Source organism: Somniosus microcephalus, chromosome 20, assembly GCF_052327205.1.
Source record: "Somniosus microcephalus isolate GS21.2 chromosome 20, FLI_Smic_1.0, whole genome shotgun sequence".
NCBI classification, from domain to species: domain Eukaryota; kingdom Metazoa; phylum Chordata; class Chondrichthyes; order Squaliformes; family Somniosidae; genus Somniosus; species Somniosus microcephalus.
The window spans coordinates 44405164-44429697 of record NC_141006.1 but is presented as its reverse complement, the minus strand read 5'-3'; the positions used below and the strand labels follow the sequence as shown (position 1 = coordinate 44429697).

General features: G+C 43.4%; 1 protein-coding gene and 1 long non-coding RNA gene across 3 annotated transcripts in view; one reads left to right on the top strand and one right to left on the bottom strand.

Annotated features, from left to right (window-relative positions):
• Positions 1 to 6768, top strand: part of LOC147103183 (protein argonaute-1) — a 119431-nt gene extending 112663 nt beyond the window's left edge. Inside the window, exons 18-19 of the mRNA XM_085962569.1 lie at positions 220 to 419; positions 2605 to 6768. Coding sequence (XP_085818695.1) covers positions 220 to 419; positions 2605 to 2713 — 309 coding nt within the window. The 3' untranslated portion in view covers positions 2714 to 6768. The remainder of the gene's footprint in view (positions 1 to 219; positions 420 to 2604) is intronic.
• The window catches only part of LOC147103182 (uncharacterized), a 48851-nt gene that overhangs the window by 20959 nt on the left and 3358 nt on the right, over positions 1 to 24534 (bottom strand). Inside the window, exon 2 of one of the 2 annotated variants that reach the window (XR_015072909.1) lies at positions 212 to 396. This is a non-coding gene — a long non-coding RNA (uncharacterized LOC147103182). The remainder of the gene's footprint in view (positions 1 to 211; positions 397 to 24534) is intronic. The other variant, XR_015072908.1, reaches the window with a different exon arrangement.

Here is a 24534-nt window from a genome sequence, read left to right as displayed (position 1 = left end):
CAAGAGGTTTGAGTTTGTGTTTCCTTAGGATGTGGCGGTCTGAAAAGGTTTTGGTCAGTGTAGGTATGAAACAGGCAGCTGACTTCTGGAATTAAGCTTATTGATCCCTAAAGATATTTACATTAAATACAGTAAAGCAGTGAAGAGATAGATTTCAGTATGCTTTTTCAGTGCTATTCTCTTAATTGAAATTCATAATTTCATCCCTTACCACCGCAGGGCACCAGCAGACCCTCACATTATTACGTCTTGTGGGACGACAATCGATTCACCGCAGATGAGCTTCAGATCCTGACCTATCAGCTGTGTCATACTTACGTGCGCTGCACACGCTCTGTCTCCATTCCGGCACCAGCCTATTATGCCAGATTGGTGGCATTCAGGGCAAGATACCACCTGGTGGACAAAGAACATGACAGGTAAGGGAAACGGTCTGAATAATTGCTGTAAATTTACTTCAACAGTTTGCATATATTTACTGCATAATATAAAAACGTGTAATTAATGCCTCCTGCTACAGCGTTGCCTCTTTTGTTAAGAGCCAGCTTGGGACTGGTTGGTGAAAGCGCCATGATATATTTATGATTATCTTAGGCCTCTGCATGGGTCACAGTCTCGCAAGAAAGTGGGCCATGGGTGACTTTCTCTGGTGATTTTATAAGCAAACTTTTTGTTAAATATTATCTTTTTGTGGAGAAGTGCATGTTATTGAGATAAGCAGCTTAGTATGTGTGGAGTCATGAGTGCATGTGCTTCAATTTCATGGTCTATAGCATTGATCAGCTTGAGTTTTACTTTCCCTCCCCTATTAATAGGAACAGGTATTGGGAGTCATCTTTCCTAATATCAAAGTAATTAAAGCAAATTATGTGAAATCAGGAGTCCTCTTTCCTAATATCAAAGTAATTAAAGCAAATTATGTGAAATCTCCACAGGAGAGAGGATTTGTGGGTGTTGCAGCTGTCTCGTCAGGTTTGAATTGTTGATCTGCAACAATTTCCACAGAAATTGTTTGTGTCACTCTCTGTCTATCTTGGGAGTTTGTACTCTCCTTCTGTCAGTAAACTATGACTCAGCTTTCTCCACACACAAACACAGCTGCCTTCTTCCAACATCCATATGGTCATCTGCAGCTTCCTATAAAAATGACAATTGAATATAGAAATATTTCTTACCAAGCCGTTAAACTTTTCTCTTCGAACATACTTTCATTGCCTACTGATTCATTACTTCAATCCATCAGCTTTTGGAGATATTTCTTCTCTTCCATCACTAATTCATAGATTTTTAATGAGTATACAGATTCATTATAAAGCCCCAAGGCTCTCCAGCTTTGGAAAGTCAAAATACAAAGGAAGTACTACATTGAGTTACTACATCAATGTAAACATGACAAATTTAACGGTAGAAAAAAAATCTCTTGCCTGTTCAGATAAGCCAAATATTGCTGTGTCACAGAGAATATTGTTCATGACTTTGGTTAAGGCTGATTCAGTGCTAGGGAGGAGCAGTAACTTAATTGGAGGAAGTCATACGGGGGATTGCGAGAAATATGAGAACAGATCGGAGACACTGACAATACATTCAAGGACTTTGGAAGAACAGGGAGGTTGGAAATGAGGCGGTAGCTTGCTAGGACAGATGGGTCAAGGGTGTGTTTTTTGAAGAGGTGGCTGATGATGGTGGTTTTGAAAGGTATGGGGACAGTGCCTGAGGAGATGAAGTATTTACATGTCAACTAGCATGGGGGCCAGATGGGAAGTTGGGTAGCCAGCAGTTTAGTGGAAATGGGATTGAAAGAGCAGGATGTGGGTCTCAAACAAGATGAGCTTGGAGAGGGGGCATGGGCTAGGTGGGAGTGAAACCAGACAGAGAATTGGGCTGGGGTACGGGTTACCTTGGGGAATGTTTAGCATGGTGGGAAGGGGAGGAAGCAGCAGAGAGAGATAGTATCTGGAATGGTGTTGAAGAAATCCCATCAGGTCCTCACACTTCTAAGTGAGGGTGGAGGGGACAGGGGAGTGATTTAAGGAGGCAGTTGATGGAGAAAGGGAACTTTGACATGATAGTGATGCCCAGTTGTGGTCCAGTCAGATCTGGTGATGGATAGCTAAGCTAGTTGTGTGCTAGGTCCTCCTTGAGTTTGCGCCCTTTGGACTGAGGGAACCAACAGGGATGGTTTTTCCGGGGATGAGGACATCAAAGCTGACAAGGGAGTAGTTGAGCAATCAACAGCTGCAGAGGTATTGTGGCAAATAGAGCCCAAAGGCTATGCAGTTGGGAGTTTAAGAGTGCACTGGTAAGCATCTTGGGGTAAGATATTCCAGGGGTCTTGATAAGAGAGGTTCTGTTGAAGACTGCCTTTTGGCCCATTTGATCTTATTCTTTCAAAATACCCTGTACCATCTTCCTGTTACAGTATATAGCTAGCTATTTCTTAAATGAGTCAAGTGCCCTGGCCTCAACTAGCCTTTTTTTAAAATCTGTTCCAGCTGTCGATCACCCTCTGTGTAAAGGAATACTTGCTGAGATCCTAATCTGCAATGAGTTGTTAGTGAGCAAATGGAAGGAGAATTTTGTTTATCTTTCTTCTTTTGTTTACAGTGGAGAAGGCAGCCATATCTCTGGACAGAGTAATGGACGGGATCCCCAGGCACTTGCTAAAGCCGTGCAGGTTCACCAGGACACCTTACGCACAATGTACTTCGCTTAACTACGTGATAGTTCAGTCACCTCAACCTGCCAGCCTTCTGGACCAAGAGCAGCCATACAAGAACATTCAAGCATCTTTCACTGAATATGTCTTGGAGGTTGGAAGGGGTCAACATGTATTTTACAAGGAGTAGCTTTCAATGAACTACTAATGGGCGGGGAAAGACTGACCAAACAGATTATAGAAAAGAGATCAAACACTTCTACATGAAGAAAACAGGTTTCACATTCAAGTTTTATTTTTTACATGTATTTATGCAATATATTGATAACTTTTTAATGTAAAATGCAAATGTTCACCACTGCCAAACTCCTGTTAGTTTTTTGAGACACATGGATAAAAGAAAATGGTCAATAAGCAACTATTTCAAGGACATCATTCAGGGGTTGAAAAATCCCATAGGTCCAAAAGCTGAGCTTCTCAATTTAGTGCCTGGACTTGTGATTATTTGAATCTCTAAGTCTGTTAGACTTGCCAGAATTTTTTTTCATACATATGCCTAAGTTGGCACCAAAACATATCAATAGTTTTTGACCTGTTTATGTTCTTTGTGATGTCTCATTCTTTATTGTGCTTTTCAGTTTCATTTTGACAAGTGCAGAAACATTGTATTTACACAATCTAAAGGAATCTTAATGTTATCATGTGGTCACTTTCCAAAGTCTGGACTTTGAAAGTTATTATGAATTTATGGGAAAAGTAGTAAGTGGACTTGAGGCAGATAAAAGATGGAATCTCTTGTAAATTATTTTTTTAAAATGTCGCGTTAAGAACCTTAAAACGTCGTGATGGCTGCACTTCATTTTTACTGATATCGTGAGCCACTCCTGCTCAGCCCTCGCCATACAGAAGGGGGTGAAAATGGCAGCAAGGAAACAAGTAGATTATAGATGATCCGTTTTAGCAGACAGCTGAATGAATAAAGCAGAGCTGGGGTCTTTTAAGAGTTGCTGTTCTTTGAATGATCTTTAACTATCCAGCAAAAGAATTGCACACGAGCTGAACTCCCACTGTAATTCCCTTCTGAAGCTGCTAATTATTTTGGAAATAGATGTGGATGAAGAAAAAGCTTAGTTTGAATCTTATTAAAGGGCATTTACTATTGAGATATTTTAAATCTGATTTTCCTGTAAACTGAACTAGTGCTATGCTTGTTATAGTTTGTTTTAAATGTCTTATTTTAGTCCTTATTTGGATTTGTAGCCTCCTTACTTCCTCTTGCACAGCCACTACTTTTTTTTAAAAAGGTGGTTTTGTGCTCAAGATGAGAGATTTCAGTGCTAGTAAATTGAAGATTTTTCAGATTTTTTGCAACCACCCAGTGTCAGCATAAAACACTTCGATTGGCAGCAATCACATGAAGATGCACTGTAAAAGCTTCCTGCACTGTTGCCTGATGGTGTGAATGAACCTGAAACCTCTGAAGAGGTCCCCTCCTCCACAGGTATTACATTTCCATTTCTTACACCAACCACCCAGTGAAACCACCAAATAGAATTGTGGCCAGCTTTGTGCTATGACTCATATCCACTGGGCACTATGTTGAGACTGGCCCAAATCTACTTACAGCTGGACTAATGTGAACCCAGGTCCCAGAAATACAAGTGTAATGTTCTAACTTTCTGCACGACCCAGTCCTAGATACAGATTTTAATATAAATGGGATGTTTGTATACCTGGACAAGATACTTGCTTTAAGATTCAGTCTGCATATTAGGCCACAATTTTATATTCACCGTTTGCACTGGAGCAAAACAATTCAAAACAAAGCACAATCCAGCCTAAAAAAACAGTAAATAACACTAAATGTCATGTTAATAATACCTGGAGAACTACAAATGGACAGAGTAACTACTTCTGTCATCAAAATATGATGCAAATGTGATCAGCAGGAGGAAACCACTAGAAAGGCATTGAGGAGCATTTCACAGCCCAAGATTTTTTACTTGGCTTGCGAATTTTTTGACTTCACCCCCATTCCCCCATCAATTTTGACCCCTGCTCTTAAGGTGCTGACTTGTTGGGATATGGTCCAAAGTTGCTGGCTGCCCTTTGGTATCTCATGCAAGGTGCCTTTGTGTACCTCATGCAAGGTGCCTTTGTGTACATCTGAATGAAGAAAGTGAGTGTTGACAAACTTCAAATATTGGGGGCATGAGAGCCATGCCCGATCCCATCCTCACTCAGTATGTACAAACTCACTTTGCAGCAGAAGTCACTCCATAGCAATTAAGAATGAGACCCTGGCTGATCTAGCCAAGGTCAACTTTAAACCCGCCACTTCCGATTGCTGCCCTGGCTGAAATCCAGTAACTCAGCACAATCTAAAACTTGAAGATAGGATCGTCCAGTCTGTATGGTTCAGTTACAGGCTGCCTTTGCCAACTGTTTTGTCTTACAAATAGGTGCAAGAATAAAACTGGCATCCATTGGGGGAAGACCAGCAGCCACACCACCTCAACTCAGTCTCTTGTCTTTTATACCTGGACATAACGGAGCTCTCCACTCTGCATGCTATCCAAAGTGTGTCTGTTTTCTCCACCTTTTGTTTGGCAGCTCCCAGACTGAGCAAAATCTTCCACTAATGAACTCCAGCGCAGTCCATTCTGGTAGTGCAGGAACTAGTTGGCAGTCAATACATACCCTTAAGAGTTGACTCGTCACAGTGTGAGCCAACAGAAGAAGGGCTAACAAGACTGATCTGGGACGGACTTGGGTTTTAACCTGAGAGGAAAATTATTGAAGATAGAGATCATCAACCCCCCCGATGCAGTGGAAGCCTGTTTTGTAGCACTCAATGATGTCTAATGTGCTTAAAAATAATAATTCTGTAAACTGTTTGTTTACAACCATTTTTGTGTAAATTGTACAAAATGTAACATGTAAAAGGTGGCCCGGGTGCAATGTGTTGCCTGCTGGAGTCACAGGGGGGTTTTTAACTGCCTACCTGATTTTAGCTTGGCCACGTAGGAAGGTGAAAATTGGAGAGAATCAGGCTGGGCTACTGTTGTGTTTTTCCCAGTTATCTATTGGCGATTGGCACTTGCAGGAACCTGGGAGCTGCTCACTGTTTACCCTCTCAGCTAAGGAATGATGTGCAAAAAGAAAAGCAACAAATTAACTTTAAAAGTGCACAATATTCTCCCTGCTGCCATAAATTGTGGAATTCTAACAAGAAGGGACTTAATGAACAAGACTTAACAAAGGGTCACTGGCTGGACACTTCCTTAATCCTGGCTGATTAGCTATTCAGCCAGTTCAAACAATGAGGTTCTTCCCTCTTTTGTGTCATTTGAAAATGACAGGGCGTCGCTAATGACTCAACAAATTTATCCAGTGAATAGCTGAATCCCAGATTCAGTCTCTGGTCTGTGTTGAGTTAGCCAATCCTGATTGGGTACTATAATTAAGTCAGTGCCATTGAGTTAGGGAGGGGGAAATTGGCCAGGATTTCTGCTTCTGGTCACTATCCACCAATCCTTGCTAGAAATGTGGGGTTGTGGGCAACAAGATGAAGCTTAGCTGTGGTGCCCTTCACAGTCAAATAGCCTAAAGGCTGAACTTGGGCTTGTGGAACTGGAACTGAAGTCAGTGCCTTCAGGGGGAGGGGTACAAGATTGACGAGTTAAAGATAATCTGCGCACTTGTTTTGGGCAGGAGTTAACTGACATTCAAAAGGAAGCTTGGAAACATCTACAATTTGGCAGTATCAGCTGAGAGGGTATGAGTTGATCAGTACTTCAAATCCTCACCCCTCAGTAAACTGAGAATTCATCAATCCTACCATCTGACTTTACTTCCTGTGAAAGTAGAGGCTGAGCCCCAGGCCATGTCTGTGGCTATTCCTGTTTAAAAAAAAATTAAAAAAAAATTTGTAGTCAGCTAAGGCAATTGTCTTGGTGCTGAGAGTTATGCTCAAGTATTTACTGAGGCAGAGTGGTTTATTTTCTTACACTGAACCAATATACTGAAGTTAACTCTATTTATAATTTTCTATGTTCCTTTTCCTTGCTGCACAAGTGTTTTTTTAAGAAATAAAAAGTGATTTGAAGCAACTTCTCGAAGTAATTTTATTCAAAGCATCCCAGAGTAAGCGCCTCCTTTTGTCAATTTTCACTGAAAAGGACAGAACTAGAAGTTACAATGAGATGCATCAGCTCACCCAAATGAAAAGGGCAACTTGAAAACCATCTGTAAAACCAATTATATAAGAACTTGGAGAAACAATTTAAAGCTTTGAAATCTTCCAGTTTTCATAAACTGCATCGAAGAGATATTTTCTCAGTAGTTTGGCTACCCACACACAATCTCACTTGATCTAAAATATACTGTGATGAATGTGCCAAAGGTGGCTTGTGTCTCTCAACATGAATTAATTCAGGATGTCATTGGCAAAATATCCTGCTCAAATCATATCACCACTAAGAAATGCCTACCAAAATCCTGCAGCAGTTTCAAACCTTATGCAGAATACAATATATTGCAAAGATGTGAGTGCCCTTATCAGAGCTATGCTGTAACATTCCCCAGTGAAATTTACACAGTGAAAATGCTTCTCTAAGACTCCAAAAATGCACTTAATGGTCTCGTTTTTCCAATTGTAACATTGATGGTAATCCATTCATTTTAATGGATTGCTGTCAGCATTATGAGCAGAAAACCTAGACCAATTAAATGGCAGTGTCTGCTTATATTTCTCTGCTCCAGGAGTCTGGCCGTTTACCCACGGAGTCAGAGGTTAAGGCTTTAGAGGGTAACCTCTTTCACATACTTAAAAGCATAAAGCAACCACAGCATGACATAAGTGAAACTGATGAATCTATCAATTGCAATATTTTTGCTGGGCAATGTTTTTATTCATTAGACCATTGGGAGAACTCTGCTTTTTGTAACTATTCAAGTACGCAGATGTAATGTAATATCATGTAAGTATGCAATCTACAGTATATAAGATCAAATGACAGAGGGATTTTATCTGTAAGCACTATAAGGAATTAACCAGGCTAGCTATTTGATAGCTGAACTTAAATCTAAAATTGTATCTTAAAATTCTCCATATGGTAATTATGACTACCTGGAATAGGCTAGTTATACTTCCATTTCTGTGTTGAGATAGGATGCTGCAATGCATTGACACAAAAATGCAAAACTTGAGTTTGAAGCCATTCAAAATTTTAGCAAGTGGTAGTCTGGCACCCATGGGGCTTCACACCAACGGCAGTATAGCCTAAATTGATGCTACGGTATCTTTTTTAAACTTATTTTTTCTGATTCCATGTGGCCTGCTTTTGTATTTTGCTGTTATTATAGACAAAACATTCATCTGTTCCTAACATTAAAAATGTAACTGTCATTATGAGGCTGCTGCACAGAGCTCTGTTCATACATTTTAATACATGTGCAGAGCCCTGCTTTTTCCTGAGTACACAGCGGTGCATAGCTGGTAATACAGGTAGACTATCCCTTATCCGCAATTTCAAAATTCGAAAACCTCTGAAAACCGAAAGTTTTTTCGTGGAGCGTAACTAGAGTATTTATGGTCTATATTTATCCCACTATTTAATTTACCAAATTATTACTGTACAAATAAACTGTAATACTATTTATAGTCTTTATTTATCCCACTCAGTGTGAATATTCATAAGGTTCGCTGCAGAAATATTAATGTGTTTGCTTACGGGGTGCTGCCCAGACCCCTGCTAGGGTGTTACATACTGATTCTGAATACCATTCTGAAATCCGAAAAATTCCGAATTCCGAAAAACATCTGGTCGCAAGGGTTTCGGATAAGGGATAGTGCACCTGTATAACTTGGTATTACTGACTAACGTCGCTCTGAAGCAGTTAATAATATCAGACTGGTACCTGCATTATAAAAGCAGCATACGGTTGCCTGCTTACCCCAAGCACAGGTTGCATTTTAATCTATTTACACCTTGTATTTTTAAATCGGTGGCAATCACCGTAGTTAACAAGTTGTAGTTGCCCAGAAGTGGTTTTCCACAAGGATCACTCTTGTTCACTATTTACATAAGCAATTTGGACTTGGGAATCTGAAGTAAAATTTCAAAATTTGTGGATGACACCAAATTGGGGGCTATAGTTAATAGAGGGGAAGTAGCGACAAAATATAAGAAGACATTAGTAAACTTGTAGAATGGGTGTTGTAGTGTATGTACCTTTAAGAGGAACTATGTTTTTGAAGCCCCTGTATACTGTGGTACCAGTAGTGACCACTCGGGTATATAAGCCTGTGTAGCGTCTTGTGTAGTTAGTTCACCTCCAGACTTTGTTCAGTAAACACTTGTTAAATCAACTCCTGCATTCCGTGTCTCCATTAACACACGGATCTAACAGTGGTGATGAGTTAGAAACGAACTTACCTGCAATTCGGCAGCACCTCAAGGGGATCGATTCCTCAGACGAAGGTCGAAGCCAGAAGCAAGGGAAATAAATAAATAAATAAATAACTCGAAGAAACTCAAAAACGAGGGCCAGGCTTGGTCTCCAGTCTGTGGTTTCCCCAGCTAAACGGGCTGGTGGCAGGTAGTGCACTGATCCTTCCTGGGCTGCGTCGGGCTAGAGCTCGATCGGGTGGCTCTGCAACGGGGCCGGGCAGCGAGTCGGGAAGCAGAAGCAAAGAGAGAGAGAGGGTGGAGCACTCAGGGCGCATCCGGTGCTGCAAAGCAGGTCGGCGTTCGGACCGAGCAGAGGGAGGGGAAAGTCCCAGAGGGTCCGCTCCACGACGGGAACAGTTCTCCAAGTAACGGAGAAACTATTGAAGCGATATATTAAAAAAAAATAGAAATACCGCGAAAAACTACAGGTCGCAACGGGAACCGCGGAGAACAGTGTTGGCGGCGCCATCTCAACTCGGCGGGGAAGAAAGAAAAGCGCGGGAGGCGCCATTTTGATCCATTGGGGACGGAGGAAAAGCGCGGGAAGCGCCATTTTAGATTTCAAGATGCCGAAGACTGGCAATATTACTGCTTTCGATAGTGATATAGAAGATTGGACCACATATGTGGAAAGAGTGGAGGTATATTGCAAGGCGAATGAAGTAGCGGATGATAAAAAGGCATCGGTACTTCTAAATCTGATGGGCGCAAGGACATACGGGCTGTTACGAAACTTGATCACTCCAGCCAAACCGATGGACAAGAATTTTAAGGAGATTGTTGATACCTTACAAGAGCACTTAAACCCAACACCGCTGCTGATAGCGGAACGAATCAAATTCTTCAGGAGGAATCAGCACAAGAATGAAAGTAACGCTGATTACCTCACCGAATTACGAAAGCTGTCAAAGCACTGCCAATTCGGGGCAGGACTGGCAGATTCTCTACGAGACAAATTCGCCTGCGGTCTCCTAAGCGAAGGAACACAGAAAAGACTACTTTCTGAGAAAGATTTGACACTGGACAAGGCTTTCAGTGTGGCTGTATCATACGAAGCAGCAGCAAGAGGAGCTGCAGAGATACAGCAAAAGCCACAGGACTTCGGCACCCATGAAATGACACGGGGTTTCGAGAGATGTTATCGCTGCGGCAGATCCACCCATGACCAGAAGGACTGCTGGTTCAAGGACAAAGCATGCAGGCAATGCGGAAAGATGGGACACATTGCACGTGTATGCACATCTGGAAAGAAATCCGCTGACGGGTCAATAAGGAAAAGTACAGAAAGGTACAAATGATGACGGACAGTAGCTCCGAAGACCAGAAGAGCAATAGCGACTCCGGAAACAAGAGACTAAGCTGTCTCAAATTACATAATGTAATTGCCAAAGAAGAATACCAGACCATTTGGGTTACCCTCACGATAGCGGGGTCCCCAGTCAAAATGGAGCTAGATACAGGATCAGCTCTGACCGTCATAAGTCGACGGGATTACGAGCGGCTATTTCCGCATATACCTTTGAAAGACACATCCATTATCTTGAAGACATATACGGGGCAGAAAGTATACCCCAGAGGGAAAATAAGGGTGCCTGTTGTATACAACGGCAAGAAAATACAGAAGTTGTATTTATACGTTCTGCAAGATGGTGGGCCACCATTGTTGGGACGTGAATGGATCAGAAAGATACGTTTAGACTGGCACTCCATTCAGGCACTGACGGTGACCAGTAAGAAAAAAACGATGATGATGTCATACCTGGACGATTAAAAGACATCTTGGCTAACGCCAAAGAAGTGTTTCAACAGGAACTAGGAACCCTGAAAGGCGCCACCGCCTCAATAAAAGTGGAAGAGGCGGCAATTCCCAAGTTTTTTAAGGCAAGGCCGGTGCCATACGCAATTCGTCCAGCCGTCAAGGCAGAACTGGAGAATTTGGAAAAAGCAGGCGTGTTATCCAAGGTAGATTGGAGCGAGTGGGCAACACCCATCGTCCCGGTCATGAAGAAAACGTTGAATAATGATAAATCTGAAGAACAGAGAAAAGTTCGCATCTGTGGGGACTTCAAGGTGACTGTAAACCCGGTTCTTCACACGGTACAGTATCCTCTTCCGAGGATAGAAGATATTTTCGCCTCACTATCCGGAGGGAAACGTTTCACCAAAATTGACTTAGCACAGGCATATCTACAGATGGAGGTTGAGGAGGCCTCTAAAAAGTATCTCACGATAAACACACACAAAGGCCTGTACCAGTACAATCGACTGGTTTTCGGAGTGGCATCAGCTCCGGCTATCTGGCAAAGAACTATGGAGCAAGTCCTGCAAGGGATTCCGGGGACTCAATGCTACCTAGACAACATCCTTGTAACAGGAGAAAACGACAACGAGCACCTTGCCAACTTGAAGCAGGTGCTCATGAGGCTGAGAGAACGGGGCCTGCGAGCAAATCGCCCCAAGTGCAAATTTTTCCAGAAACAAATATCATATTGTGGCCATGTCATTAACGAAGAAGGGTTGCATAAGTCACCTGAAAAAATTGAAGCGGTCGTAAAGGCCCCAGCACCTGAAAATGTCTCACAATTAAGGTCGTTCCTGGGATTAGTAAATTACTATCATAAATTTTTACCAAACTTGTCGACGGTTCTGCACCCGCTTAACGCACTGCTACAAACGGGAGTAGTTTGGAAATGGAGCGAAGACTGTAAACGTGCCTTCCATAAATGCAAAGGCTTGATCACGTCCAGGGAAGTGTTGGCTCAGTACAACCCATCACTGCCAATCAGACTGGCGTGCGATGCATCCCCTTACGGCGTGGGAGCGGTATTATCGCTTAGATTCCCTGATGGCTCTGAGCGGCCGATAGCTTTTGCGTCACGCTCATTGAACTCAGCTGAGCGTAACTATGCCCAGATCGACAGGGAGGCACTCAGCCTGGTGTGGGGGGTGAAGAAATTCAACCATTACCTACACGGACAAAAATTTACCTTGTTGACTGACCATCAACCCCTCGTCTCCATATTCAACCCTAAAAAGGGCGTTCCCATTATGACAGCGCAAAGGCTACAGAGGTGGTCCCTTTTCCTAGGGGCACACCAATATGACATAGAATACAAAGGAACAAAACAGCATGGGAATGCTGACGGGTTATCGCGCCTACCGTTGCCAACGGTGGAAGAGACGCCTACAGTGGACCCAGTGGAGATGTTCCACTCGACCATAGTGGAATGTCTACCGGTGACAAATTCTACCATTGAAAAGGAAACGCGACATGACCCGACTCTCTCACGAGTCTACGATTTAACGGTGAAGGGATGGCCAGCACATGGCGAACCACTGTTGCCAGCATTCTCGCAAAGAAGAGAACAGCTGTCAGTGTGCCGAGGAACCTTGATGTGTGGATCCAGAGTGGTAATTCCACCCAAACTCAAGGATAGAGTGCTAAAGGAGCTTCACGAGGGGCAGCTGGGTGGAGTGAAAATGAAGAACTTAGCCAGAGCGTTTGTGTGGTGGCCAGGTATCGATGGAGACATCGAAGAAATGACCAAGAGCTGTCTAGGATGCCAGAAGGTCCAAAACGCCCCACCACAAGCCCCTCTACATCCATGGGAGTGGCCCTCATCTCCATGGCAAAGGGTACATATCGACTTTGCTGGTCCATTTATGGACTCAATGTTCTTAATCGCGGTGGATGCACACTCCAAGTGGCCAGAGGTAATAAAGATGTCCTCCACCACCACGGAAAAAACCATCACAGTATTAAGGACCATATTCGCCAGGAATGGGCTACCTGAACAGATCTGTTCTGATAATGGACCGCAATTTGTATCCGAAGAATTCAGGAAGTTCTTAAAAAAACAATGGGGTTAAGCACTACACGTCCGCCCCATACCATCCCGCCACCAATGGATTAGCTGAAAGGTTTGTCCAGACCTTCAAGAAGGCCATAAAGGCCATGGGTAATGAAGACATAAATCTACAACATAAGGTAGATAACTTCTTGTTTGCGTACAGGAATGCAACACATGTGGTTACAAACCAAACCCCCGCCATGATGTTTTTCAATAGAAGACTAAGATGCCGGCTGGATTTGGTCAAGCCAAACGTCAGAAGGGATGTAGAGAACCGGCAATTTCAAAGCATGAATGAAAGGCCAACTAGAACCTTCCAGATAGGTCAACCAGTTTTGGCCCGGGACTACCGTACCGAGAAATGGCAGCCTGGAACTATTTGCACATGACTAGGACCGCTGATGTATACCGTGGACATTGGAGAAAGCATAAGGCGCCATGCTGACCAGATCATAGAGTCATCCGAAAAAGGACAACCTACACCACAACTCTATACGCCTAGTGATGAAGCAGAGATACCCATAGTATCTACCTCCGATCCGGTGATACTGGAACCAGATGAACCCGACACTGGCATTGAAGCCGAATCGACCTTGCCAAAAGAACCTACTACACCACCGAAACCTACTACACCACCGAGGCGTTATCCGGACCGAGTCAGGAAGCCTCCAGAGAGACTGAATTTGTAATTGATTAACTTCAGCAAATGTGTATATTATTGTTCTTGTAAAAATGTTATTTAATGATTACTTAAAATGTTATGTACTATTTATCTAAAAGGGGAGGAATTGTAGTGTATGTACCTTTAAGAGGAACTATGTTTTTGAAGCCCCTGTATACTGTAGTACCGGTAGTGACCACTCGGGTATATAAGCCTGTGTAGCGTCTTGTGTAGTTAGTTCACCTCCAGACTTTGTTCAGTAAACACTTGTTAAATCAACTCCTGCATTCCGTGTCTCCATTAACACACGATCTAACAGGTGTGTAATTGGCAAATGAACTTCAATATAGATAAGTGTGAGGTGGTACATTTTGGTAGGAAGAATAAGGAGGCCACGTACTCCTTGGGAAATAAGTGCCTAAATGGGGTAGAGGAGCAGAGGGGGTACAGATACACAAATCACTAAAAGTAGTGGCTCAGGTTAATCAGGGCATTTTAAAAAAAAACTAACAAAGCACTGGGGTTCATATCTAGAGGGATAGAATTGAAAAGCAGAGAAGTTATGTTCAACAGATATAGAACCTTGGTTGGTCTACACTTGGAATACTGTGAATTGTTCTGGTCTCCGTATTATAAAACTGGAGCAGCTGCAAAAGAGATTTACTAGAATGATATCAGAACTGAGAGGTTATAACTATCAGGAAAGATTTAACAGGCTGGGGCTCTTTTCTCTGGAAAAAAGACTGAGGGGGAGACCTGATGGAGGTCTTTAAGATTATTAAAGAGTTTGATGGGGTTGACAGAGATGTTTCCACTTGCGGGGGAAACCAGCACCAGGGGCCATAAATATAAGATAGCCACTAATAAATCCAATAGGGAATTCCGGAGAAACTTCCTTTACCCAGAGAGTGGTTAGAATGTGGAACTTGCTACCATAAGGAGTAGTTGAGGCGACTAGCATAGCTGCATTTAAGGGGAAGCTAGATAAATACATGAGGGAGAAAGGAATAAAAGAATATGTTGGGGTTAGATGAAGAAGGGTGGGGTGGGAGGAGGCTCATGTGGTGCATAAACACTGGCATAGACCTGTTGGGCCCAATGGCCTGTTTGTGTTGTAAATGCTATGTAATTTGGGTATTTTTAAAAATATATATTTATTCTTGGGATGTAGGTGTTGCTGGCAAGGGCAGCATTTATTGCCCACCCCCATTTGGCCTGAGAAGGTTGTGGTAGGCTTTCCTCTTGAACCGCTGCAGTCCGTGTGGTGAAGGTGCTCTGTTAGGTATGGAGTTCTAAGATTTGGCCAATCGATGATGAAGGAATGGTGATATCTGTGCAAGTCAGGATGGTGTGTGACTTAAAGAGGAACTTGGAGATGATGGCGGTCCCATACACTTGCTGCCTTTGTCCTAGGTGGTGGAGGTCGTGGGCTTGGGAGGTGCTGCCGAAGAAGCTTTGGCGAGTTGCTGCAATACACACTGCAGCCACAGTACACTGGTGGTGGAGAGGGTGATTTTTAGGCTAGTGGATGAGTTGCCGATCAAGCAGACTGCTTTGTGCTGGATGGTGTTGAGCCTCTTGACTGTTGTTGCAGCTTCACCCATCCAGGCAAGTAGAGAGTATTCCATCACACTCTTGACATGTGCCTTGTAGGTGGTGGAGAGGCTTTGGGAGTCGGAAGGTGAGCCACTCACGGCAAAATACTCAGCCTGCTCTAGCAGCCACAGCAATTGTGTGTCTGGTCCAGGTAAGTTTCTGGTCAATGGTGACCGCCCACCCCCATGCCAACTACGATACTGATGGTGGGGGACTTGGCAATGCTAATACCATTGCATGTCAAGGGGAGGTGGTTAGGCTCTCCTGTTGAAGATGGTCATTTTTTGGCACTTATGTGCCGCAAATCTTACTTGCCACTTATCAGCCCAAGCCTGGATGTTGTCCAGATCTTGCTGCACAAGCGCATGGGCTGCTTCATTATCTGAAGAATTATGAATGAAGCAGAACACTGCGCACTCATCAGCGAACAGCCCCACTTCTGACCTTGTGGTGGAGGGAATGCCATTGACGAAGCAGCTGAAGATAGTTGGACCTAGGATTCTGCCCTGAGGAACTCCTGCAGCAATATCCTGGGGTTGAGATAATTGGCCTCCAACAACCACAACCATCTTCCTTTGTGCCAGATATGACTCCAGCCACTGAAGAGTTTTCCTCCCTGATCCCCAATTACTTCATTTTTACTAGGGCTCCTTGGTGCCACACTCGATCAAAAGCTACCTTGATGTCAAGGGCAGTCACTCTCGCCCCACCTTTGGAATTCAGTTCTTGTGTCCATGTTTTGACCAATGCAGTATTGCATCCTGAAGACGAGTAGTCCTGGCAGAACCCACCTGATAATTGGGGAGCAGGTTATCGGTGAGTGAGTACTGCTTAATAGCACTGTTGACAATTTCTTCCATACCATACATGCCAACCTAGAAATCCAACAAAAGCTGACGAACAGTTTAAAAAAAAAGGTTACATCGCCGCACAAAAGCCAACAGCTTTGAATATAGAACAATAACATGTAAAGACATTGATTTATAGTGAGAGTTCAGTGGGATGTGGGCTTGTCATAACTTAAGCTGCAAGTCTACCTAACATTCCATCACCTTATTGAAGTACACAAAGTACAGTTAGCAGCATAGGTGATTTAGAAATTATTGAGGATCTGAAGGCATAAGAATTATTTTCTACTTGTCAATCTTCCATGGTGTTGCACATGGGAGTCGAGGCCAAGCGTCATCTTTAAGAGAAATGGGGTTCGAGCATGGGGGGATAATTGACCAGAGCGCGCAGTAATTCAGACCCTAATTTAAGGTCATACATTCAGTCCTTATAATACTTTGATTTTATATATTTATAGTTAACTGGCAAAATTTAGGTCAATTTGGGAAGCAGAGAAGTAGAGTTGGTTGGAGCATACGAGTTTCTCTGCAGTATGGGCTGAGGAGCTAGGAGATGCAAACTGTGCTACATCACCACCACTGGCAGGAGAGTGTACTTACAGCATGACAAGTTTACATTGGTAAATGTGGACATAGGAATTTATAATGGAAATGCTCACAGAAAGTGCATGCAGATTTTTCATATGGATGGGGACATTTTGATTTTTGACATCTAGGGGTTGATTTTCCTGGCCTTTTCTCCACGGAGTATGTTCCCTGGGCACTATTGTCAGGAAAAGGGGATGGAGATCCATTACACCTGGTCTTTGTCTCATTTACATTGCTGCAGGATTCCCCGGGCATCCTCCAAGGAGCAGGGCAGAGCCTGCACCTGCAATAGGAGCAGGTCCAGTGCTAGCATGATAATAAAGCACAAGAGGGCATTCCTGACCATCCCACCTCAATTTCCTCTGGTTACAACCAAGGGGTGCACATTTCCACTGGAGCCCCAAGAAGCTGACAGTGGGCCTTATGCCTGGTTCAGATCATTGATGTCCTAGGGGGAGTGTTTGCTAGTGCTCTGGGGGAGGGTTTAAACTAAAATGGCAGGGGGTTGGGAACCTGAACAGGGGGACAGAGGAAAGGGAAATAAGGATAAAAGCAAAAGATAGGAAGGAGAAAAACAAAAGTGGCAGTCAGAGAAATCAACAGTTTAAATCAAACATGGCCACAGTAAATAATAATTCTAATAGATCTAAGAGCGTTAAAAAAACAAGCCTGAAGACTTTGGCCGAGAAATTGGGTTTTGGCTTAGCCAGGGCTTTAGCGCCGGAAGTTAGTGCTGGCGCTAAGTCCCCCTGCGCGCGCCAAAAATTCAGTAGTGCCGCGCCCAAACGGCTGCCGGCGCTACTGAAGGGTCTTAGCGCCTGGAAAAGGGTGCTAACTGCCGTTTAGCGCCGCAATTCCGGCGCTGCGGCACCCGATGCGGTGCGGCAAGCTGGGGAAGTGCAGGCCTCCTCCTTCCGTTAAGGAGGAGCTGCCTGCACCCGGCCGCGGCCCGCGCAAATCTGTTTAATGAGCCCGGCACCTCGGACAAGTGCCGGGCTTGCATCTGTTCCGGGGGGGGGGGGGGAGAAGTCCGGGGAGGGAGCTGCGGGCAGGCGGCCGGCGGGAAAGCGGCCGGCCACCGCGGGGCCTTTAATGCGCTGGCGCAAACACATGTTGGACTCTGTTGCCAGAGTCTTAGTTGCGGCTGCCACGGGCGAGGCGGCCGCAACTGAATTTCGGCGCTGGGGCCCGTCGGCATGGCAACCGGGACGCTGCGCACACCGATGACGTCATCGGTGCCGGCGCAGCGCTACCGGTGCAACGCCGCTTTAGGGCCCCAGGGAATTTTTCAACTGGCCATAACTCTGGCGCTAGTCCCTCTAGCGCCTCAAAAGCGGCGCTAAGGCTAGTGAATTTCTAGGCCCTTGTGTCTTAATGCAAGGAGCATTCGGAATAAGGTGGATGAATTAGCTGCACAAATAGAGGTAAACGAATATGATTTGATTGGGATTACGGAAACATGGCTCCAGGGTGGCCAAGGCTGGGAACTCAACATCCAGGGGTATTCAATATTCAGGAAAGATAGGCAAAAAGGAAAGGGAGGTGGGGTAGCATTGCTGGTTAAAGAAGGGATTAACACAATTGTAAGGAAGGATATTAGCTCTGATGATGTGGAATCCGTATGGGTAGAACTGAGAAATACCAAGGGGCAGAAAACGTTAGTGGGAGTGGTATATAGACCTCTAAACAGTAATGCGGAGGTTGGGGATGGCATTAAAAGGGAAATTAGAGAAGCGTGCAATAAGGGCACAGCAGTCATCATGGGTGACTTTAATCTACATATAGATTGGGCTAACCAAATTAGTAACAATACTGTGGAAGAGGAATTCCTGGAGTGTTTACGGGATGGTTTCCTGGACCAATATGTCGAGGAACCAACCAGAGATCAGGCCATCTTAGACTGGGTATTATGTAATGAGAAAGAATTAATTAGCAATCTTGTTGTACGAGGCCCCTTGGGTCGGAGCGATCATAATATGATAGAATTCTTCATTTAAGATGGAGAATGAAGTAGTTGACTCAGAGACTAGGGTCCTGAATTTAAATAAAGGAAACTATGATGGTCTGAGGCGCGAGTTGGGTAGGATTGATTGGGGAATGTCACTCAAAGGGTTGATGGTGGATAGGCAATGGCAAGCATTCAAAGACTGCATGGATGAACTACAGAAATTGTTCATCCCAGTATGGCATAAAAATAAAACAAAAAAGGTGACTCAACCGTGGCTAACGAGGGAAATTAGGGATAGCATAAGATCCAAGGAGAGGACATATAAATTGGCCAGAAAAAGCAGTAAACCTGAGGATTCGGAGCAGTTTAGGATTCAACAAAGGAGGATACTAAGATGGGAGGGAAAGTAGTGAGTGAGGAGGACATAAAAAACCTGCAAGGGGACATAGACAGGCTAAGTAAGTGGGCAGAGATTTGGCAGATGGAATACAATACTGGAAAGTGTGAGGTTATGCACTTTGGCAGGAAAAATCGTAGAGCAAGTTATTATCTTAATGGCAAGAAACTGGAAAGTACTGAAGTACAAAGGGATCTGGGGGTCCTGGTGCACGAAACTCAAAAGGTTAGTATGCAGGTGCAGCAAGTGATTAAGAAGGCCAATGGAATGTTGGCTTTCATTGCTAGGGGGATAGAATATAAAAATAGGGAGGTGTTGCTTCAGTTGTACAAGGTATTGGTGAGACCGCACCTGGAATACTGCATACAGTTTTGGTGTCCATACTTAAGAAAAGACATACTTGCTCTCGAGTCAGTACAAAGAAGGTTCACTCGGTTAATCCCGGGGATGAGGGGATGGACATAGGAGGAGGGGTTGAGTAGATTGGGACTCTACTCATTGGAGTTCAGAAGAATGAGAGGCGATCTTATTGAAACATATAAGATTGTGAAGGGGTTGGATCGGGTGGATGCAGGGAGGATGTTCCAGATGATGGGTGAAACTAGAACTAGGGGGCATAGTCTTAGAATAAGGGGCTGCTCTTTCAAAACTGAGATGAGGAGGAACTACTTCACTCAGAGGGTGGTAGGTCCATGGAATATGCTGCCCCAAAAAGCTGTCGAAGCTACATCATTACATAAATTTAAAACAGAAATAGACAGTTTCCTAGAAGTAAAGGGAATTAAGGGTTACGGGGAGCGGGCAGGAATTTGGACATGAGTCTAGGTTCGGATCGGTCATGGCCCTGTGGGTAGCGGAGCGGGCCCAGGGGCCGTGTAGCCTGATCCTGCTCCTGTTTCGTGTGTCTAATTCTGTTAGATTCAGGAGATAGTCCTGTCATAGTGGATTGGCGGTTAGGATCAGATCAGCCATGATCTTATTGAATGGCGGAGCAGGCTCGAGGGGCCAATTGGCCTACTTCTGCTCCTATTTCTTATGTTCTTAGGACAAAGGGATTAATTAAGATGGGGAAAATAGAATATGGGAGTAAGCTTGCAGGGAACATAAAAACTGTCTGTAAAAGCTTTTATAGATATGTGAAGAGAAAAAGATTGGTGAAGTCAAACGTAGGTCCCTTGCAGTCAGAATCAGGGGAATTTATAATGGGTAACAAAGAAATGGCAGACCAATTAAATACATATTTTGGTTCTGTCTTCACAAAGGAGGACACAAATAACCTCCCAGAGATGTCGGGGAACATAGGGTCTGATGAAGGGGAGGAACTGAAAGAAATCAGTATTTGTAAGGAAATGGTGTTAAGGAAATTGATGGGACTGAAGGCCGATAAATCCCCAGGGCCTGATAATCTACATCCTAGGGTACTTAAGGAAGTGGCCCTAGAAATAGTAGATGCATTGCTGATCATCTTCCAACATTCGATGGAATCTGGAACAGTATCCATGGATTGGAGGGTAGCTAATGTTACCCCACTATTCAAAAAAGGTGGTAGGGAGAAAACGGGGAATTACAGACCGGTAAGCCTGACATCGGTTGTGGGGAAAATGCTAGAGTCCATTATAAAGGATGTAATAGCTGAGCACTTGGAAAACAGTGACAGGATCGGACAAAGTCAACATGGATTTACAAAAGGTAAATCGTGCTTGACTAATCTACTGGAATTTTTTGAGGATGTAACTGGTAAAATAGATAAGGGAGAACCAGTGGATGTGGTATATTTGGACTTTCAGAAGGCTTTCGATAAGGTCCCGCATAGGAGGTTAGCATGTAAAGTTAAGACACATGGGATTGGGGGCAAGGTATTGACTTGGATAGAGAACTGGTTGGCAGACAGAAAGCAAAGAGTTGGAATAAACAGGTCTTTTTCCGAGTGGCAGGCAGTGACTAGTGGGGTACCGCAGGGATCGGTCCTTGGACCCCAGCTATTCACAATATATATTAATGATCTAGATGAGGGAACTAGATGTAATATCTCCAAATTTGCAGACGACACAAAGCTGGGTGGGCGTGTATGCTGTGAGGAGGATGCCGAGAAACTCCAGGATGATTTGGACAGGTTGGGTGATTGGGCAGAAGCATGGCAGATGCAATATAACGTGGATAAATCTGAGGTTATCCACTTTGGTGGCAAAAACAGGAAGGCAGATTATTATCTGAATGGCAATAGATTGGGCGAAGGGGAAGTGCAACAAGACCTGGGTGTCCTTGTGCACCAGTCGCTGAAGGTAAGCATGCAGGTGCAGCAGGCGGTTAAGAAGGCAAATGGTATGTTGGCCTTCGTAGTGAGAGGCTTTGAGTACAGGAACAAGGATGTCTTGCTGCAGTTGTACAGGGCCTTCGTGAGACCACATCTTGAGTATTGTGTGCAGTTTTGGCGAAGATTCACCAGGCTGATACCTGGGATGGCAGGAATGACGTATGAGGAGAGATTGGGTCGATTGGGCTTGTACTCGCTGGAGTTTAGAAGAATGAGAGGGGATCTCATTGAAACTTATAAAATTCTGACAGGACTGGACAGACTAGATGCAGGAAGGATGTTCCCGATGGTCGGGGAGTCCAGAACCATTTAGGACAGAAATGAGGAGGAATTTCTTCACCCAGAGAGTGGTGAACCTGTGGAATTCTCTACCACAGAAGGCAGTAGAGGCCAATTCATTAAATATATTCAAGAAGGAGTTGGATATATTTCTTAAGGCTAAAGGGATCAAGGGGTATGGGGAGAAAGCAGGGATCGGGTACTGAATTTGGATGATCAGCCATGATCACATTGAATGGCGGAGCAGGCTCGAGGGGCCAAATGGCCTACTCCTGCTCCTATCTTCTATGTTGATAAAAGATTCCTGCAGGACTCCATTAATAAATGATCTCCATGCAGAAACACTGTCATTAATAACAACCAGTTGCTGCCTGTTCATTATGAAGTGGCATTGACAGCAGTTACACATGAACTTCCAAGCTCAGCTTTCTCCCAGCAAAAGAATGCTTGCAATAGGAAGGAATAAAATATGTTTAACAATTGTGTCTAAAACAATTGCCCACTCTTTCTACCTTGTATAATCTAATTAGTTATATTATTTTCTCAAGTTAGTTTCAGTACTTATTTAGATAAATATGCTGGCAGTTTTCAGGCTACCCTGACCTCACTTCCTATCAAATCCAACAACCACCTTTACTAAAGTAGCAGTGATCTTGTAAGAATTGAACATTAAGTAGTTGCTTTGAATGCTGAGCACTAACTCTTATCACACTGAATACAGAGCAGCTCCATACAATGAGCACAATATATGATTACTGATTCAGGGCTTTAATGCATTGCACCATACCTTGTAAAAGTAGATCACTGGTCCTTGGTGTGTTACATATACTGTTCCTTCTGAACAGCTGGCAATTCCAGTAAAGTTTAAAGGGTATTATTTATGGGCATTTGCCGATGACATTACCATTCTATTCTGTCTCAGACAAAATCTATTATCACATGGTGTGACTGTAGTTATGTGTCATTGTTCTTAAATCATGGGCAGTTGTGACAGTTCATGTACTCTGATGGGGATGATGTAAGCTTACAGACAGCAATGCTAATTGATATAACACACACTGTCACCAAGTTATTTCTGGAAGAAAAGCTTAGAGGTGCATTTAGTTCAAACTTCACTATTATAGGCATTGTAAAATTAGCAATTTTTTAATATTTGTTCTCGCGATGTGGGCAGCATTGGCAAAGCCAATCCCTAAGTGCCCTGAGTAGGTGGTGATAAACCTGCTCTTTGAAGTGCTGCAGTTCTTGTGACAATGGTGTTAGGTAGGGAATTCCAGAATTCTGGCCCAATAACTGTGAAGGAACTGCAATATATGTCCAAGTCAGGATGGTGTGTGACTTGGAGGGGAGCTTGGAGCTATTGGTGTTCCCATAACATTGCTGCTCTGTCATTCTTGGTGATACATGGGGAGGAAGATGCTGTCAATACCTTGGTGAGTTGCTGTACTGCACCCTGTAGACCACATGATATCCTATGGCACTATTTGATAAAGAGCTGGAGCGTTCTCCCCGTGTCCTGACCAATATTTAACCTTGAACCAACATCCCCAAAAACAGATTAATTGGTCATTTATCGCATTTCTATTTGTAGGACCTTGCTGTGTGCAATTAGACTGCCGTGTTTACCAATGTGACAACAGTGGCTACACTTTAAAAGTAATTCAAGAACAAGAAACAACAACTTGCATTTACAGAGCACCTTTAACATCCCAAGGATCTTCACAGATTAACAAATTAATTTTCACCTTTTTAACCAGGGTTTCTTTTGCCTTTCTTAAAAAAGAATGTATTCTCCATTTTAAATGAAACAACTGCAATGCAAAAGCAATTAATAATTCTCTTAAGCAGTTAAAAATAAAAGCTCCCCATGTAACATTAAGAAAAAAGCATTGATGTACATACAGTCTAAAGCCTGCAAACATTTCCAATTTACTGCGGCAGTGATTTTCTCCCTAAGTCTACATGGAGCCTGGATCAGTGCTGATGTGGAATTTTTCTGTATTCTTCACTCATTCAACACTATTGTGGATTTCTCAATTAAATCAGGGGCATATGTTGCTAGACCCAAACACTGCGGAATTTCAGAAAAAAATGAATGTATTACATGTTAGTTTAATATTTTTGATAACAAAACTGGACAGCAATCCATTAGAAATTGGCATATTTCTGTACAGCTATTATTCAGTTTTATATTTTTTCTAAGTACTGCAGATTTGTGACTCATGTACTAAATTAATTTGCATGTTTCATGTTAATTAACTGTGCAATGAAATTTTCTCTTTCTCATTATATATCTCAAAAATATCAGTGCCTCATGAGACATCTAGAGAGGATACCGATCCAAAGTGCACAAATGTAAAACATATCATCGGGGTGCCACTGGAAAACATTCATTCAGAAGGATATGTCTCGTATATCCAGCCTTGAAGCATTTCTACATTAGTTTAATTCCACAATCTCAGCAAAAATGGAGCTGGGAGCGCTGCATGAGCATATATTGTCTCGCACAGGGAGAGTGGTCAGTTAACCTCACTAGGTTCAGTGAGGTCAGCTCATTTAAATAATTAGCATGTGTTCCCTGCATGTTTCTCATAAGTGCGATTATTGAAAGAGAACAGGGAAAGAGGACACCAGCAGTTCTCAAAGGGCTGCTGCACATTTAAACAATGGTGTTTGTTGTGAAAGTGTTTAAAACTAGTCAAAAACCAGAAAAGACATGGACAAATTACATTTTTATAACAAGCATGCCCAGTAGAATGAGAGGATCAACTCAGCAAATAAATGGAGACTACAGAGTAACCAAATAATAAGGTTGCCACTTTGGGTAGGATGAGACATATTAGGAAGTGCGATCATGGCTTGAGTTCTGATATTTTCTTTGAAAGAAATCCCTGAAAATCTTAATAACCAATGTCTCTGCATCATAAACAATTTGTGGACA